The following is a 20,033-nucleotide window of genomic DNA, read 5'->3' on the forward strand; positions in this document are numbered from 1 at the left end:
CGTGACAGACAGGTGCAGCGCAGCCGGGGAGTTTCTCCTCTGCTGGTGGTGGCGGCGGCATCTGAAATCTCACTGAGAGCGAGAGAGAGATAAATTAACTGACAGGTGTGTGGAGAATTAACTCCCCATGCTATGTCGGTTGCGCCCTTTTATAGCCACTATTCTTCTCTCAGGCACTGAGGAGAAGCTCCTCCAATCATCTGCTGCCAGCCGTGTTTGTTTCTGCCACCCCGCCCTATAGCCATGTGCGCTCTTGCTGTCCAAAACATACGGGGTGCTAAAATGGTGATGTCTCTTCAGCACCCCGCCAGCAGTTACGTGAGGAGTGTGATACGCATTGTGTATGTGGGCTGCAGGCCTGCTGTCACAGTACCCCCCATCCCCCCCCCCCCCAGCTCTGAGCCTACCGTCGGTGTGGGTTGGGCCCAGAGGGCATACCTTTTTGACAGGCCATCGACGTTTCCATGTTGTCACCCCATCTGGTGCTGGCCCTGGAATGAGAAGTCCTGCAATGTGAGCAACCACCGGGTCACCCTGGTGTTTGTATCTTTGGCCCAGGCCATCCACTGTAGGGGGGCGTGGTCGGTTAACAGGGTGAAATGTCACCTTTTCAAATATTATCAGAGTTACTCTATGGCCACCTTTATTGCAAGGGCTTCTCGTTCCACAGCAGCATACTTCCGTTCGGCTTGGGTTATTTTTACTCTGACATACAAGACGGCCCCCAGTCTTGTCTCAGAAGCATCCATGTGTACAGTGAAGGGTAGTGAGAAGTCAGGATTCTGGAGGACAGGTGAGCTGTTGAGGGCTGTTTGAGGGCCTGGAATTTCTGGTCTCCTTGCTTGGTCCACCGTACCCGGTCCGGTTGGCCTTTCTTGGTCAGGTCTGAGAGGAGGGAAGCTAGAGAGGAGAAGTTAGGGACAAATCTTCTGTAGTACCCCGCCAGCCACAGACAGGCACATACCTACTTCTTTGTCATGGACTGGGGGTTCACTTTCCCTGCCACTCCATCGGGCTTTCGGACCACCATGATGGGGCTGTACCAGGGACTGGGAGACTCCTCAGTGATTCCCTCCTGTAGCATGTGGCCGACTTCCTCCCCAATAGCTTGACGGCAAGCCTCTGGGACATGGTAGGGCCACTGTCTGACCACCACCCCTGATGGTGTCTTGATTTTGTGTTGCACCAGGTTGGTCAGGCCTGGGGTGGTCGAGAAGACGTCAGTGAACTTGTACGCTCATCAGTCTTGGTCTCAAACTACAATCCATTAGCGATCCATTACTACCCTTTCCACTACTTCAGGTTGGAGCCACTTTTTGGTGATCCAGAGTGGAGTGTCCATCTGTGACTGTGGGTTTGCCCCAGGTTGGTAGGACCAGCTGTGGAACTCTGCTGAGTCTTGGAGCGGGGAATGACCAGGAGCTCACAAGGTTGGCCCGGCGTTGTGCCGGAAAGTATAGGAGGCTGTTGGATACCAGGAAGTAGGTAGTGGGGAGACTGGATGCTGGTCGATGCCCAGAAGTGCCTCAATCGGTCGTCCTCCTTCTGTCCGCGTCTGAGGTTCCGCTCCCGAGTGACCTTTTGGAACACAGAGGAGACAGGGTTAGATGGTAAGAGTGTCTCAACTGAGAAGGCTTGTGCCGTGTCATCTCCATCTTCCTGGGCCATGCAGGCTGGCCAGACCCCATGGGTTCAGGCAGTGGGCTGAGGGCGGTTGGGTAGGCCAGGGTGATGGTGTTTCCTGAATCGAGGAGGGGCCAAGTGGCTGGGGTGTCTGAAGGTGATTTATGGAGTATCGAGGGCACAGCCAGCCAGGGTTTCATGACATGTTGCGTGGAGGCCGGATCTGGCTCGGTGGGCATGGATTTGTCCCTGGGGGTCCCATAGGTGGGGCAGCTCTTCTGCGGTCTTCTCTCCCATTGCAGGCTGTGCTCTGGCCACCAGGGGGCTTGACTATGGCAGAACCCTGCTGGATGGTCCCTCTGCTCACCCCTGCTGATGCTTAGTGTGGCTAGAGCACATTTGAGGGCCTCCACCATCTCCCTTGGGACCCTAGTGTTTTTCATCCCCACCACATTCCATTCTTCAGGCGGCAGAGCGCATAGAAAGCGATCCATTACTACCCTTTCCACTACTTCAGGTTGGAGCCACTTTTTAGCAATCCAGAGTGGAGTGTCCATCTGTGACTGTGGATTTGCCCCAGGCTGGTAGGACCAGCTGTGGAACTCTGCTGCCACATTAACGGGGGATAGGCCACAGTGTCTTAAGATCTCTGACTTCAGAGCTGGATAGAAGGTGGCCTGGTTGTGTGGAAGGGTGTAATAGTCACGGTGGGCTTCCCCCTACAGGAAAGGGGTGAGGATGCCAGCCCAACACACTTCTTACCACTGTTCGCATTGGGGCCAGGTCCTGGGTCACCACCTGGTGCTGGAGATTTGTCTCCAGCAGATGTTGTTGCATAGGGTCCATGTTGTCTTGGGTTGGTTGGGTCTGTGCAGAACACAGATGCTCAGGAGGCAGAGGTGGTGAAAAGCAGTGTGATATTTATTTAAATTCAAGTGCTGGAGTGGAGGTGAAGAGGTGCAGGGTGTGTGTGTGGCAGTTGCTGTCTTCCCCAGTGCAGCCAGGGAGTTTCTCCTCTGCCGTCGTCGTTGTCCTTGGAAGCAGCATCTGAAATTAGAACGAGAGAGAGATGAATTAACTGACGGGTGTGCAGATGTGTCTCATACTCTTTTCACAGACAGTGAGGAGAAGCTGCTCCAATCATCTGCTGCCAGCTTTGTGTGTTTCTGCCGCCCCGCCCTACAGATATATGCTCTCTTACAGTCCAAAACAAATGGGGTCCTGAAATGGCAATGACCTTTCAGCACCCCGCTGACAGTTCTGCGAGGTTTGTGATGCTCATTGTGTATGTGGGCTGCAGGCCCACCGTCATAGTAAGACATTCATAAGTTCACATTACTGTATGATTTCTTGGTGCAGGAAATATATTTGTAAGACAATTAAGAATACGGTTTAGGAGTGTACTGTATGTCCTGTCAAATCAATTCTGTTAAACAAAATATTGATAATGCACATGTTCAGCATCTATTATCCAGTGCTGGCTGTGTCATTTTGGGCCAGGAAATATAAATATTCATTGAGTTGTATTTGAAGACCATGCTTAATCCACTGCACAGTCAGTATTGCTGTCCTTGTTTAAGCCAAATTGTAATCATAACATACATCATACATTCATTAAAAATGTGAAGCTTGTTATGACGACATGTTGACATTGATATTCAAATGGTAAAACCTGGTGCTGAGTGTTCGGTCTCAAGCCCAGAAACTGTACAGTATCAGACACTGTGTCCAGGTAAAGGTGACCCTCATCAACCCAAGACACTCAAATATTTTCAATGCCACCTTCCCTGAGGGTTCTCAGAATCTTCTGGCCATCTTTAATTACTGACTTCCAGCTGGCTGCTCACCATCTCAACTCTCTACACATATGGTTCAGCCTGTGGTGGCAAGAGAGGATCAGACAGGAGCAGAGCCAGTATCTGTGAGAATGATTATATAAGCAGCTCTTAATGAGTGAGATATTTGAAAGGGCTCTGAGTTCAAACGACCATGGCAGGCATCTGGCATATGCTGCCCCTGAGCATGGGGAGTTGATTACACACACACACACACACACACACACACACACACACACACACACACACACACACAGGGTCTCTTTGATGAGCGGTTTAGAGGTCGATGGGAAGGGTGCCTAACCCTCTGATTTGCTCAAGGGCAGGGCTTAATTTACCAGAGATACTATGTGCTTGTGTGAGTGAGAATGTTTGAAACACATTATTTATACTTTTCAAAATATTAGATATCATACTTTTTTATTGTCATTTCAAATTGTTTTTATGGCACAGAGGAAGTGGATTAAAGGCCACATAATAGAAGCATAAAACAATCTAAACTTCAGCATGGTAATAAAATTAGAAAAGGGCAAAGCTGCTAATGTGTAACTTAATGAGACCTGGGCAGAATTACTTTAAGTATGATTTAGAGCAGATGTAATTGTGCTTTCTGGATTTCTATAAAAGCAAGGCAAATTAATGAGTGAAAACACATACTAGTCTCCTGCTTCAGCTGGCTTGTTTACCTCCATTGTCTATTTGGGAGGCTTTATTGAGTTACAAAGCTGCCTGGCCCTGGTTTGTGGACTGATTGATTTGTGCTGGGATATATGGACCTGATGTTAGAACCTAAACAGGGGGAGGATGATACTGGTCCACAAGGCTAATTAGATCTGCATAGGATATGTCATTAGTCTTGCTACATGCTCTTTTAAAGGCATGTATCTGATCTTTTTTTAAGGAGCGGCTTACATTGTGAAAAGTCATCTACTTGCTGTTGACATACAAAGTAGGAAAAAAATTAAGGGCACTTCCATATTTGTCTTTTGTTAGCCAGCCAATTAACTGTTATGAGTTATGATAAATATACATATTTACCCCCTCAAACAGTGATCTGTATAGTCAGTGTTACAGATATTTACATATAAGTGAATATGTTTGTATGCTGATTCATCTAAAGCAAATATTTTGAATACAGCATAACTCATTTAAAGGTAAAGGTTTGTTTACTTCTGATGCTATGCGCCGCCATGTTGATTTGACGTCACTCTGTAAAAATCTGGAAAGGAACACATAGTTAAGAAGACTACCCCAAGTTGCCGAGTTGGAATTTTAAGTTTCTTTGGCTTTTCCTGGTTAGAGGTTGGAAATTTGGAGTTGTGACCTTGAGTTGATCGCAGCATTTACTTTGGGGGTGGAGCCTATTTCTGGGCCAGAAAAAGTACAGAAAGCATAAAGAAATTAGCCAGATCCATTGCATACAAATATTGTGATAGCTGACAGTTAATTATAATTTTTGTTAGTTTTATTTACAACTATACAGTATAATTGTAATAGCACTAGAATTATTTACAAACTGCACCTTTAAAGTTACATTAGCTCCTGAGTCAACATATACTGTCACTGTAAGTTTTAAGGTATAAAGTCTGACAGATTGACTACAAATTAAAAACATATGTATTTTATTTATTTGTTTTACATGAAATAAACATACTATATTATAAACAAATTGAACTGAATTTAAGCCCTATACATCAATCAACATTCTCACAATTAACTTTCTCACATATTCTGATGGTACATATTAAAGGTGTGTACTCTACAGTTGGTGTGACTTTCACACCATTTAATCAGTGTCACTGAAATACACACACACACGCGCGCATGCGCATACATCACCGCACACAGAAGGAAAACTTCTGCATCTGTATGCACCACATGTACTGCTGTTCTGGCACCTTATAATTCAGTGTCACTCCCCTTATGCATGATCATGATAATTACATGCAGACAGAAAGAGCTTGATGAAGGTATTTGCAGTCACACTGTTTTAGTTTTGCTACTGTAGAGTTGCTGTTGCCAAAATCCACAGAATGTAGTGTAATTCTGTTCATACAAAATAACTGCTGCAAAATACTACTTGGGTTTAAAGTATGCTGGTTGGCGCAGATTGTTGCTGGTCTTGCAGAAGCTTCTTTATGAGCGCACATCACAATGGGTAGAACTGTGAGGCGGCCTCGGACGACTGGATCTCAACCTGAGCCATTTTAAACTGAGTACACTGCAGCCATTTGCGCAAGGCGAAGGGAAAAGTGCTGGAAGCAGGACCCTGGAGACACTGGTTATTCACTCGGTTCTGGATGGCCTGGAGACGCAGCTGGAGACCCGCAGATAGGTGCTGCAAATAAACACAGCAAGTTAATCGGCTCACAGTGAAACAGCTGCTGTCTGGATTATACATGAAACTATTGGCATAACACTGTATGACAGATACTTACATTTAGACTGGACTGAATCATTGGCAGCCACATAGGAATTAACTGAAAAAATAGGCGGAAAAATTATAACAGTTTAAGCATCAAAGATGGGAGTAAGAAAAGTCTATCAAAGAAAACTGCCCACTATATTCTGCTCAGTCAACATGAATAATTTCTACATATGCAGATGTTTGAGAAATCCAAGCTTACTTTCACAAAAATGGTTGAATTACATTCTTGTAAAGCTTCCATCAGGCTGATGACATGCAAACACACCATCTCTACCATCTATAAGGAAAGAAACAGGCAGACTCAGAACAGCTGTCTTTAAGGATTTGAAAAATAGCATTATGCTTCTAATCATGTAATCACAAGCAAAACTCTTCTGGAGATGATCTTGTTTAAATTCTGTAAAACTGAAATTAAATTATGTAGTAATAATCAGATTACAAAGGCAGTAATTTGTCCAGGGCATTTTTCTCAGGTGTTCTTTTATACTCTGCAAATCAAATAAACTAAATCGTTTATCCGATGACTCAAGCACAGCCTTCACTGATGTTAAGGCACTAATAACTCTCAAAATATAATATAAATCTATATTACTTAATAAAAAAGATAAACATTCTGTGTATGGAAATAAAGAAATTTAGCTTTAATAATACATATGGAATACCAGAGGAATTATCTTACTACTTTGTTGTGGGCCATGAGCTGGAGAATACTGGGTGTGACTCGGCTCCAGAACTCCAGGCCTGTAAGAATAGCGCTTGAGGAGAACTCGTTCTGGTTTTGGTTCTGCCCGGCTGGTGCTGCAGCTGCTTGCTCACAGTAGATGGTCCACAACTGAGCAAACATGAAGGCATGGAACAGGGAGCACATGTGGAGCACGGATGTCTAGTTAAAGAAGAACAAAAATATCAGTGCTGCATTCTTTTGGTTCAGGCTGCATATGGATGAACAAATCCAGATTGAGCTGATCTGCTGCTGTACCTTGGATTGCTCTGGAAAACCAATGAGGATTACAATAAGGTGGTCTGCAATGTGAGAGCCAGCATCCAGCGGAATGGGCATACACGACGTGGAACCCTGATGCAAAGCACAGTGGGTAAGAGAGCCTAGCAGAAGCCAGGAAAGCTGGCGAATGTGGGATACACATTCGATGAACTCTTTGGGCCTGAGGAAGAAAGAATATGATGATTTGCAACCTGTTAACAAAGTTACTCATGTTGTGGTTGTATGGCTTTAAAGATAGCATGAAGGTAGCCATGATGAGCTGAGAACACTCTTACCCCTGTTGCATAGCAGAGGGTGGATGGTAGAGCCATGGCAGGTAGCGAATCACAGCCTTGTTATCACGGTGGTTCCCTTTACTGATTTCCATGGCAGCTACCTGAGCCAAACCCACTTTTAGATTCCCACCAAAGGTATCCTCATGAAGGGGTTGACAGCAAGCTTTCATATGACTCTAAAGGAGGGATATATAGGGCATTTCCAATTACAGTAAACAATAAACATAGTTTACAGTTATGGCACAGTTTCAGAATTTGGTACTCTGTCTGCTCTAGTTTCCAACAAATAAAATTAACAGGCAATATATCTTATGTCTTCCTGTATTTATGTCTTCCTATTTAAAATATACTGAACCTTTAATTTGGTCAAAGTGTGCATGTCTGCAATAAAGTCCAGCAGCTCACTGAGATACTGCCTCAAACACTCCATAGCCGCTGTTGTGCACTGAAAAAAAAAAACAGCAACAACCCAGATGTATACAATTAACAAGTGTATATTAACAATTAGTATCAATAACAGGACATCAAATATATATATATATATATATATATATATATATATATATATATATATATATATATATATAGTGTGCTGCTCACCCCAGGTAATGATGAGATCATGTGTTTTTGGAGGATGGTAGACTCCGATAGCCGGGTTCCAATGTCGACACATACAAACTTATTAAAAACAGAAAAAAAGAGAGGTAGATTTAGTAAATTTCTGCTTCTCAGTGTCACCTCTTAAATAAAGTAGAGAAAAAACTACCTGGACCAGTAGCAGTAGGTTAGTGTCAGGAATTGGAGACTTGAACTTCAGTGCTTGTAGCAACTCCAGAACTACTACACGTGACATGTAGAACTTATCCCTTTCCTGCAGAAATAGGAAAGAATAAAAAGAATTGTAGAAAAAAACACTCTTTTTTATCTTTGTCTCTGCATATTGTCTTCTGCATTTCCCAGTTCTACTTTGGGATTATAAAAGGCTATCTCTGCTTTATCCAATATGACTATTTGTCTCCTGTGTCTTAATGATCTCAAGCCATATTCCATGTTGAAGCCCAGCAGATTAAAATGGCAGTCAGCCCAGCTCTACTTATACAGCCCCAGCCCAGATAAAAAGCCATTTTAACTGCTCCCTCTCACTTTCTCTCAGCAGTAGGATCTGTGTCAGCATATTTAATCCTTCTGGGTACAAGAAGAAGCACAGACAACACAACTCTAACAATGTAACTATTTCTGTTGTGTTTATGAAGGTCATTTTAGGATGGCACTTTAGGTTAAAAAGTGAAAATTATTCAGATTCATTCAAACGTTTTACTCAAATTAGTGTCCTCAATGCTGTTCATTAAAGTATATTACAAATAAACAGTATGTGATACTGAGAGAACCTGCCTATGAAAAATCAATATAACTGTGAGCATAAAACATAATGCTGATGGATAGGATGTTATTGAGATCCATGCTGAAGGACAATCCCCCACACTGTGTAAAAAAAAAATTCTGCAGGGGTTCACTTATGATATTATCGGCAGATCTCTGGAGTGGATGTATATCTTCCTCCTCTGGACCAGCTTTCTAAAATCTGAAAATCAATAGACACTGATGGAATTCTTCAAGCGGAAGGTTGGAAGAGAGAATGTGAGAAGGAGACCATATTTCACAACGAAGGAAAGGTACATTTATGTTCAGTGTTCTCAGTAAAGGTATGCAGCATTTTTTTTTATCGCTGTTAATGTTATAATGATATGAACATGAAAACATTTTGCAGAGAATTGTTTCCATAATCTAAGCACAGTTGAGTAGTCTTTGAGTTAGCTCTCCTTAGACAATGTAGTGACTGTTTCACAATCACTCATAAAATATAGTTCTATAGTATAGTCAGCACACTAAGAACTAATCACAGATGGTGGTCAGCAAGAAACACTTTGAAGTTGTCCATTACAACATGCTTCATAAATAAATGAATATTTCCATTTCCAACAGTACTATAAGAAATCCAAAGCCTATTGATTGTACTCTTACCTTACTGAAGGTTTTGTAGCAGAGGCCACAGAGCTCGACAAGGTATGAGAGGCTGAAGATGCCATACTGAATAACAAAGCTCAGCAGTTTAGAGGATGGCTCCAGCAAACTCTGGCAGACAAATTCAGACAAACATCTTAGTCTTGCCCTAAGTGAACCCAAAGCCTCAAGCACTCCCTTTAAAAGTAATTGACATCATTTTAACTTAAAACGTTTTTTTTTTTAAATCAAATAAGTGTGAATTATCTTAACTTACTCTGGTTGCACTAGTAGTTGGAATCTTCAATAAGCAGATGATGGTTCTCAAGCTGGAGTCCAGTGGATACTTAACAAAAGAATCAGGTTGAGACGTGGAAAAAAAAAGTTAAATCGTGCACAGTGAATTCAAATCTAAAAGTTAAATAGGCAAGAAGCTTAAATACCTTCAGAGGAAGCACAGCAGGAAGTTTAGTCAGAAAGGTTTGGAATTGGTTACAAATGGTTGTCCACAGATTACTTGGGGAGTCCATAGGAAGAGCCTCCATGAAGGTGGCAATGTTGTCCAAGCAGTGGAGCATTGTGCCCCCTGCAGGCAAACTCTTCTTATTGTTCAAACCCTACAAGCAAAGTACATTTCATTACATTAGTTCAAGGAATATTGAAATCAAATGTGGAAAATTCATGCGTTATATAAGACATTGTACTCTCTTTATCAAACAACCAAACTGAATGGCTACATAGCATTTTAAAATAGAAACAGAATAGCCTCAAGTGCAGGACTGTTTATGAGTGTTTATGGAGGAGACTAACATTAAAAACCGCCTTTAATTGGAAAACTTCACATTCAAGATAAATGCAGTGCAAATCCCATTTTCACAGACTGCCCTGAAAGCGGATGGTGAAAAATAAATTGTTTGAGTGCCATCTGCTGGTAAATTGTATGTAATTTTTATTCTTAGAAGTACAACAGAACATCACATAGGACCAAGAATGGCTTTGTGTCAAAGATAGACATCGACATTTCCAGAGTTAACACCTACAGTGTTGTAATGAACTCCTACAGTGTGCACTTGGGTCCATCTGGACTTCACATGTGCCCGCGTAGATTAGTGGTATAATGCTGGCATATTACTAATTTGGTTGGACATAATCCATTTTGTCTACTTCTCGTCCAGTTACTATTTTCACGGCCAGAAATGAGCAAGCTTATGCTGGTGTGGATAGATTGAAGCAATAGGAGGTGTGACATTAGAAATCTGATGGTGCAGTGGTATATTCAAATTCACTCCTGCTAAAGTTACGCACTGAAAACAAAGGCATAGAAGCCCTGTCCCATTTCTTACAACCTGGTTTTGTAGAAGTACCTTATAAATGTCACGTTTCTGCCAGAACTGTGATCTTGTGCGCTATTTTTATTATGCATTATAATAAAAATAAAAAATAACACCTTTTTTTTAGGACCTACCTCAAGAAGCTGGCTTAATGCTGCCACAGAACTCAATTCATTGAAATCAATGAGAGATGTGGCCAGTGTGCGGAGGAAGCTTCCATCTGAAGACCAAGAAATATTATAAATAAGTGTTTTGTTAGTGATTTTTTTTCTCATGTAAGTGTGTTCTGTGTGTATAAGGAGTGTGTTTATGAGTATGCATGAGCAGATGTTTGGTTACCTTTGATGTTGCTCTGGAATAGCTGTGGCAGGATGCCATTGGGAGCGAGTTGATGGAGCACACAGCGCAGGAACTGCTTAGCTACACCGGCAGCATTACCAGGGATCAACATGCTTGAATGATAAACACATAAGTTGCAGAGTACACAGGTATAATAACATACACAAATAAGACATACAGTCCAGACACATACACACAAAGACAAATACCCAAACACCTACCTTTCAGCCTGGCCTGAGTAACTGGCACTGGATGCCAACCTAGAACACAAAACACATTTGGAGAACATACTGAAGTGGCTAATTCATTTCACAGCCAAACACTATGATTTTATCAGCTAGTATTTTTAATTTCACACTATGTGGTTTTATGTGCTTATTCCAAAAAAAAAAAAAACAGTAGATTGTTGTAGTTTGCGCTATGAGCTGTGCAGTGTAGGCTGTACCTGCCCACTGACTGCATGATGTCTAAGAGCAGTGGAGCGGCCAGGTCCGGACTTAGATGGGTAAACATTGAGAGAACGACTACAGCCAAAGCCAGGGTTTCTTCATCATACTCTTCTAATACAGCACCACAGTCTCGACACCTATCCATACACATAAATGAAACAGATATTTTCATGATTTTTTTTTTTAAATTAGGGATGCACTGATACCATTTGTTATTCACACTGAGTACAAGTAATCATTGATACAAATACTCATACTGATACCTAAATGACTAACATTTATTAAGTGATCAGGGGTGACGGAACATTTATTTAGCTCTGTTTCTGCCATGTACTTCTAGCAATGAACACCTCGAGCTGAGTTTGTTTAGGATATCTTGGCATTTAGACAGTATCTGTAATAGAGAGTGTGTGGGCAGCTGACCTGAGCTAATAGAGCAGTATCAGTGAGCATGGTCATTAAAAATGAGCACAAGGTGCCATGAATTGCTCCTGGACTCATGAGCAGTATAAGTCGTGGTGCAGACTCTGGCAAGTGATGGAAAATGAAGTGCCTGTGTCTCAATACTCAGCACTCCCAGAACTGAAGTGCTCTCACCCACAACAGTGCACACTCACTTGACTGCTCCACACTCACAAATACCGTAAAGTGTGAACAATTCGCAGCATTTTTAATAACCATGCTTACTGATACTGATTAACGCTCAGGTTGTCTGTTCTTTAGCACATAGTAATAGATGTTGGTATCAAGGCAATTTTTGACCTAAAATTAAATGAGCATGGTATTGGACTCATGCTCCATTAACAATATCAATGCATCCCAACATTTAATGTTAGAACTCTGTAATATGAATGAACATTTTGTACCTTACTGTCTTTCTAAGACATTACAGAATTTTCAGAAAAAAGACTGAAATTATTTTATAAATTACTTATTAATAATACTAGTTAATCATAATAAAGTACACAAAAGAAATATACTTATAGCCATAAGGAACATGCATACACAGGAAATAAACCCACCTGTCAGCCATATTGGTTGGCTGCTCATCACTAAAGTCTTCTGGTGCAGGCACAAACATGCTGGCTGTACTAGGAGCTGACAGCAGGCTAGTCTTTGTGAGACCTGGCGGGACAAAATCATTAATGTTCAGAATTAGGACTTCCTAAAGCTTTTTCTGTCTGGTATGTGTATATCATCATAGCAAGTGTTGTGTGCTAGCTGAATGTGAATACTTATTTTGAAAAAAAAAATTTCTACAATGTGGGTAACAACCTGTGTCCCAAGTGTTGATATTTTGTGGAGCACTGGACTGATGTTCCAGCTGTCTCTTCATAAGCTGACTCATTGTCACAGCTCCCAGAGAACCTCGTTTCACCTGACGGTACTGAGCTGTCAGACATAAAGAGAGATGCAGAAAAGTATGTAAGGGGGAAAAAAACCCAAATATTTAAATACATTTATATTCTCCAGACAGATGAAACAGGACTATGTAACTTGTTAATAAATTACAAACAAGTAATTATTTTAATAGAGCTACACCACATTTTTCATTTCTCTAAGGAAAAATATTGTGGCATTTGCAGTTTTGTGAAAAAAGTATTTGCCTGATTTCTTCTGTTTTTGTGTATCTCTCATACTAAATAGTTTTAGATCTTCAAACAAAATACAATATAAAACAAAGGCAACATGAGTAAACACACAATCCTGTGGAGGAATTTTGGCCCGCTCTTCTTTTTCAAAACTCTTTTAGTTCAGCCATATTGGATGGTTTTCAAGCATGAACTACCTGTTTAAGGTTCTGCCACAACATCTCAATTGTTTCAAGTCAGGACTTTAACCAGGCCACTCCAAAACCTTAATTTAGGTTTTTTTTAGCCATTCTGAGGTGGGCTTACTCCTATGCTTTGGATCATTGTCTTGCTGCATAATCCAGTTGCACTTGAGTTTCAACTTATGGACTGAAGACCAGACATTCTCCTTCAGGTTTTTGTGGTAGAGAGCAGAATTCATGTTTCCCTCACCCTCAATTACTGCAAGTTGCCAGGCCCTGAAGCAGCAAAGCATCCCCACACCATCACACTTTCACCACCATGCTTAACCATAGGTATGAATTTCTTTTTGTGGAATTCTGTGTTTGGTTTACGCACAATGTAATGAGGCCCCTGTCTTCTAAACAGTTCCATTTATGACTCATGAACTCACAGAACATTCTCCCAAAAGGTTTGAGGATCATCAAGGTGTGTTTTGGCAAAATTCAGACGAACCTTAATGTTCTTCTGGGTTAGCAGTGGTTTTCATCATGAACAGTGACCTTTATTGATGCAAGAGAGGACTGTAGGTCCTTTGATGTTGTCCTTGGTTCTTTTGTGACTTCCTGGATGAGTAGTTGCTGTGCTCTTGGTGGAGTTTTGGTTGGCCACTTTTGGGAAGGTTCACTACTGTGCCATGTTTTTTCATTTGTAGATAATGGCTCTCACTGTGGTTCTTTGGAGTCCCATAACCTTAGAAATAGCTTTGTACTCCTTCACAGACTAATGTATTTCAATCAGCTTCTTCCTCATCATTTCTGGAATTTATTTCAAATTTGGCATAATGTATTACTGGGTAAGACCTTTTAACCAAGCTGTTGAAAAAGTTCTATTTAACTGTTGATTTGATTGAACAGGGTTCAATCAGGCCTGGTTGCGTCTAGTCCAGCCGAGCCCCATTATGAATGCAGTTTAATAGATTTGGGGAATTAGTAACAATGGGGGCAAATACATTTTCAAACAGGCCAAGTTGGTATTGGATAACTTTTTGCTTCAATAAATAACATTATCATTTAAAAACTGTATTTTGTGTTTACTCAGGTTACCTTTGTTTTATTTTAGATTTTGTTTTAATTTAATTTAATTTAATTTCTGAAACAATTTAGTATGAGATATACACAAAAACAGAAGAAACCAGTGAAAAATAGTTTTTCACAGCACTTTATTTTGTGTATAGGTATACCAGAAGTTTTTAATTATTTTTTTGTATTATGAAAATGTAAATAAAAAAATATTTACTAATGTAAACATTTATATTGCATATTTTAGCAAATCAATAATTTATACTAATGGGCATGATGAGATGTATTATTTATGATGTAATATAGATTTAACACATATTTAACACTTTATTGTCCCTTCTATTGACATGAACAGATGTTTTGAAATGGTGCTTATTCTCAGCATGTGGTCACTTTTTGAAAATCTTTCATTCCCATTATATTTATTAGATATGTGTAAATGTATGTACATCTAATAAAATCACTATGTAAAATTCTACCTCACTCTAGAGAGTATAGGCTTAGCAAACACATTAATGGAAAAATGTCATTAAATTTATATCTGAAGATGAGTGGATCCAGTTAGATACATATTGCTGGCTTAATGGATCAAAGACAGCTTTCTGAGCCAGAAGTACCATGTAATGGATATGTAATGGATAGAAAAGTATTTAGCTCCTACTTGTTACTGAGGAGCGGTTGCTTGTTTCTGGGACTGTGGCTTCAAGTGCTGGGGCTGAGGCTGACTCTCTGGGTTTTTCCAGTTTGGACAGAGCTTTGTGATCTGCAATGCAATTCATGAAGTTGATAGGAAAGGTTTATTGATCACTAATATATTGAGCCCATATTATATTATTGACTGTAATATATATTGACCGGTAATTTATTGTGTGTGTTCCAACTGTTAATATTCAAATGGTAATTAATTTATGTGGGATCTCTAATTATGTGAGTCATAACTAGCAAATATGTGACATCTGTAAATCAACAAACATCTAATATTTCAAAGGGTGACAACAAAGAAAGACCAACTTATGAGTTATAGATATAGCACTGACACTCTTACAAAGGCCTATTGTCATTTAAAGGTTTAATTAATATATTAAACGTTTGTTTTGTGCTATACTTTTTGAGGTATTCTGTATTAAGGCACTAGGCTAAAATCAGTTAAAGTTAATTTTCTCCTATCTCTGATTAGCAGACATATTGCGGAAAGTAATAAAGCTAGGATGGTTTATACACATAAAAATATGAACACAAAGACAGAGTGCACTTCTGTACTTACATATAAATTAAAACATTGCAGATAAAAGTGAACTACACAGCAATGTCACAAAATTGTTTACCAGAGTCTGTGGTCTGCTCTCCTATCTTATCCATAGTGTTGAAGGAAATGTCCAGGTATTCCCTCTGGATAGCACTGACTGCAATCTTCCTCTGTTTGCGCTGACGAGGTACAATCTGGATCTTAAACTCAGCCTCGTCGCTTTCATCTTCTGGCTTTGGCTCGCTCTCTCTGTCATCACCAGAATCCTCATCATCTTCAGCATAATTCTCATCCTCATTGTGAGCTCCTCCTTCCTCCTCTTTTTTGGCTTTCAGTGGGTCCAGGCTTTCCAGAGTATCCTCGGGGATGTTAAGGTACACAGACTTACCAGAGGGGCTTCCTCCGGTTTTGTCTTCAGACTGCAGATACCCATAATCTACAGATGTGTCTGGTACATGCGGCGACTTTCTTAACAGGTCTCTTTTCTGCTTCAGGGTCATGGGACTCTCTAAACCAGGTTGGTATATGGGATCTGGGAGCTCCAGCGAGGCAGTAGGGGTTATAGAGACATTTCTACTCTCAGCTGCCTGCACAGGACTTCCTTTGGCAGGGCTGATAGATTTGCATGTCCTTTCTTTAGAACAATCCTCCACACTTACTTGGAAAAGAGGAGATAGACGCTGAATAGTGCTGGCAGACGATGGTGATGGATGCTCAGATTTTATCTGCATTCCGATTGGTGGTTTTGAAAGAGCCTCAAACAAGTCTTCATCACTTTCAACAATGCGCAGTGGTGGAAGGGGTTCAAAGACCAGGGAGTCACTGTCAGACAGTGAAAGAATGGAGCGTTTCTCTGGTATAGAAGTACAGTCTGAGGAGAGATCAATCAGGTCGCCATCTTCTTTGCCATGAGCATGCTCAGAAGAAATGGCCAGAGGAGAGTCAAGCCCTGAGGATTTATCCTCAAAAGTCTCCATGCAGCTCAGACGCACTTCCGGAATAACAGGCCTGATGTTATCAAAATGGAGATTGGATCCTTCAGAGGATTCCTTGGCACGTCGATCTGCCCTGCGTGACTGTCTAGTCGTTGAGCTAGAACATGAGGGTGGTGGAGGAGGAGGCCCTTGCAAGTCACAGCGGTCAATGCAAGATTTACGCCGGTGTTCATCAAGGTTGAAAAGGATGGAGTCTGTGTTGGAAATGTCAAGAGATTTCTGTTTGTGCATGGCCTGCAGTCTTTTCTTCTTGCTGCTGCTCTCCTCTCGTGCTGGGTGCTGCAGACTGTCCTGTAGGGTTCCTGCCTCCCTGTACTCTGCCAACTCAATCTCACCTGGAACAGACTGTAAAGCTTAGACGATTGCTTTAAGACTGCACTGGACGCACTGGTTTCCGCAAAAATTTCATAAACAATTCAATGAAATGTTTAACAACATAGCTACAGTGCTGTGAAAAAGTATTGGCTTCAGGATTTCTTCTGTTTTTGTGTATATCTAATACTAAACTGTTTCAGAAATTAAAACAAAATGTAAGATAAAACAAAGGCAACCTGAGCAAACACAAAATCCAGTTTTTAAATGACAATGTTACTTATTGAAGCAAAAAAGTTATCCAATAACAACTGGGCCTATGTGAAAATGTATTTGCCCCATAGTTACTCATTCCCCAAATCTATGAACCTGCATTCATAATGGCATTCAGCTGGACTAGACACAACCAGGCCTGATTACTGCCAACCCTGTTCAATCAAATCAACACTTAAATAGAACTTTTTCAACATCATGACTTGGTTAAAAGGTCTTAGCCAGTAACACACTATGCCAGTGTTGAAAGAAATTCCAGAAATGATGAGAAAGAAGGTGACTGAAATACATCGTCCAGAAAGGGTTACAAAGCTATTTCAGTCCTTAAACTGAAACTCAAGCGCAACTGGATTATGCAGCAAGACAATGATCCAAAGCATAGGAGTAAGTCCAACTCTGAATGCCTCAACAAAAAAAAAACTATATTAAAATGTGGTGGTGTGTGGTGTTATTAGGGGTGGCCTAGTTTAAGTCCTGACCAATTGAGATGCTGTGGCAGAACCTTAAACGAGCAGTTCATGCTTGAAAACTCTCCAATGTGGCTGAACTAAAGCAGTTCTGCAAAGATTCCACCACTGTGGAAGACTGATCTCCAGTTATGAGAAGCATTTGGTTGCAGTTACTGCTGCTAAAGGTGGCACAACCAGATTTTAAGTTTTTAAGGGGGCAATTAGTTTTTCACAAGGGTGATAGGTGTTGGATAACTTTTTCTTTTGCTTCAATAAAAAAAATAAAAAATAACAACAGTACTGTGTGTTTACTCGGGTTGCCTTTGTTTTATGTTGTATTTTGTTTGAAGATCTAAAACTATTTAGTATGAGATATTACACAAAAACAGAAGAAAAATACTTTTTCACAGCACTGTATGTTACTCATCTGTGTGAATGTGTGCAGTGCTGTCTATAAGAACCTGTCCATAATGTTAGAAAGCCACAGGATTCACTACATACTATGCAGACACCTACTTCTTTGAGCATTAAGGTCCACAGGCTGATACTTGACAGATTTGCTGCCTCCGATCCTCTTAAGCCGAGCAAAGAAGGTCTGTGATTCTTTGTTGCCTGCTCCAGTGGGAGTGTCATGGATGTCTGATTCATCAAACACACTATCCTCCTCTGCAAAACCAGCCATGACAACAAAACATGATCATTTCAATTCAATACCTACTGCTCCTCATACTACACCTTGTGCTTTGTAATGCTCACAGTGTTAATGATTATTTTACCTTTTTCTTTCTCACTATAGCGGCTAATGTTGGAGTTGTCGCTGTACAGTGGGCCAGCTGAGGCATGAGGTCTGCAGCTGTGGTATTGTGCATTTAGGGTGTTGATGGTGATGTGGATCAGGTGCAGCACAACCTCTTTACTTACATCCATGTCTCTGTATGGGTACTGTAACAGACAAATATTCAGAGAGGTTAAAGCTGAATATTAAAATGGTACAGTTATTACAGTCATAGCATCTTATATCTTTTTTTTGTGGTCTTTTTGGGTTTTAACGCCTTAAACTCCCAGGACCAGATTATGGTTCCAGATTTCACAAAATAATCAGAATCACAGAAACATGAAACAATATACTAATATCAAGGAAGTAATAAGGAGAGCAGCAATTATTTAATACTTCTAGGAATGCTATCATACAAGTTCTGAATGGTATGTGGTGGGATGTTGGACTATTATTCAGGCCATAGAAGATATCTGACTGTATCCTGATGTTCATTAAACACTCATGAATAATTTGAGCAGTATGTACAGTCATGTGAAAAAATAAGTACACCCATGGACATTGTTGGCTTTTTTGACATATTTGGGCAAGCAAACATTTGATCCTCTTTTAAACAGTGCCTGTTAATAAAGGAGATACACTCTATCAAATGACACATAAAATGACATTTTGTAGTAATTTTCACATTTTAAATGAACAAAAAACAGAGCAGTCACATGGAAAAAGTACACCCCTACATTTACCACACCTTCAAATCCAGAAAATTAGAATCAGGTGTTCAAGATTGGGTGTCAGTGATTAGAACCTGCTTAGGAGGATCTTATTTATACCCCTGTCAAATCTAGTGTCTGGTGTTCCCTTTGCTATTGAGGTGTGTGATGTCATCATGCCAAGATCTAAAGAGTTCTGTAAGGCCTTCAAATAAAAAAGGTTGTGGATGCCTATGAGTCTGGCAAGGGATTTAAAAAGATCTCCAAATTATTTGAAATCCATCATTACACTGTAAGGAAAATAATCTACAAATGATGCAGATTTCAAACGATTGGCAATTTGTCCAGGACTGGTCAACCTAGCATATTCAGCCCAAGAGCATACCGTTTCATGCAAAAAGTAGTCTCCAAGAACCCAAAAATTGAATCACAGGATCTGCTAATAAGTCTCGCAACTGATGCTGTCAAAGTGCATTCTTCTATAATCAGAAAGAGATTGCACAAATTTGCAGGTCAAAGTGCATGTATTCGTAGTAATAATTTGGACCTAATGATTTCCACAAACCATTATGAATCCACGATTGTACTTAACAGTTGGCAACAGACTTGAAAAATTATAGAAGGCATCCTTCTATACTTCCGCCAATATGGAAATCCTTATTCCACTGTATTTCACACTGTATTGTGAAATGCAGCTTTTTTCCATTTCTCATGGGTCTAAAGTTTGTGCTCCTTACACCACAATACACATCTTTAGTGCACTGGCTTTTGATGAAATGGCTTTGGAATGGTGACCCTGCCATGAATTTTAGCTTTGTGGAGCAGACAATGTGTTTTTGTTGAAACTGGGTCATGGAGGTACTCATTCATTGGTTGTTTTGCTGGCTGTAATTTGGGGCATTTAGCAGCTATCCTGTAAAGTGTCTGTTTATCCATGTCACTGAGATTGGAGTTTTCTTTGCTGTCCACTTACAATGTCATGACTTTTGAGACTGTTGAGACATTAAATAATTTTCCAGTTTTTGTGACCCACAATTAGGTCTTTTTGTAAGTTGTCTCATGAAATCTCTGATCATCAGACCTCTTTTATAGCTGATACATGTTGTTATTTGCTAATGCATCTAATATAACTTGCTTGACCATCTGTGTTTCTGTG

At 40.6% G+C, this 20,033-nt stretch overlaps 1 protein-coding gene across 1 annotated transcript in view; it reads right to left on the reverse strand.

Moving 5' to 3' along the window:
* Positions 1-5,024: 5,024 nt before the first annotated feature.
* The window catches only part of LOC108269484 (unc-79 homolog, NALCN channel complex subunit), a 41,656-nt gene continuing 26,647 nt past the window's right edge, over positions 5,025-20,033 (reverse strand). Inside the window, exons 30-51 of the mRNA XM_017475405.3 lie at positions 18,169-18,334; positions 17,909-18,058; positions 15,443-16,693; positions 14,779-14,880; positions 12,560-12,676; positions 12,307-12,409; positions 11,281-11,421; positions 11,057-11,095; positions 10,836-10,948; positions 10,631-10,716; positions 9,609-9,782; positions 9,443-9,511; positions 9,187-9,297; positions 7,931-8,035; positions 7,765-7,842; positions 7,520-7,609; positions 7,165-7,340; positions 6,866-7,049; positions 6,566-6,769; positions 6,086-6,163; positions 5,897-5,938; positions 5,025-5,796 (exon numbers count right to left, since the gene is read on the reverse strand). Of these exons, the coding sequence (XP_017330894.1) occupies positions 5,608-5,796; positions 5,897-5,938; positions 6,086-6,163; positions 6,566-6,769; positions 6,866-7,049; positions 7,165-7,340; positions 7,520-7,609; positions 7,765-7,842; positions 7,931-8,035; positions 9,187-9,297; positions 9,443-9,511; positions 9,609-9,782; positions 10,631-10,716; positions 10,836-10,948; positions 11,057-11,095; positions 11,281-11,421; positions 12,307-12,409; positions 12,560-12,676; positions 14,779-14,880; positions 15,443-16,693; positions 17,909-18,058; positions 18,169-18,334 (3,768 nt within the window). The 3' untranslated portion in view covers positions 5,025-5,607. The remainder of the gene's footprint in view (positions 5,797-5,896; positions 5,939-6,085; positions 6,164-6,565; positions 6,770-6,865; positions 7,050-7,164; positions 7,341-7,519; positions 7,610-7,764; positions 7,843-7,930; positions 8,036-9,186; positions 9,298-9,442; positions 9,512-9,608; positions 9,783-10,630; positions 10,717-10,835; positions 10,949-11,056; positions 11,096-11,280; positions 11,422-12,306; positions 12,410-12,559; positions 12,677-14,778; positions 14,881-15,442; positions 16,694-17,908; positions 18,059-18,168; positions 18,335-20,033) is intronic.

Source organism: Ictalurus punctatus, chromosome 9 (genome assembly GCF_001660625.3).
Source record: "Ictalurus punctatus breed USDA103 chromosome 9, Coco_2.0, whole genome shotgun sequence".
NCBI classification, from domain to species: domain Eukaryota; kingdom Metazoa; phylum Chordata; class Actinopteri; order Siluriformes; family Ictaluridae; genus Ictalurus; species Ictalurus punctatus.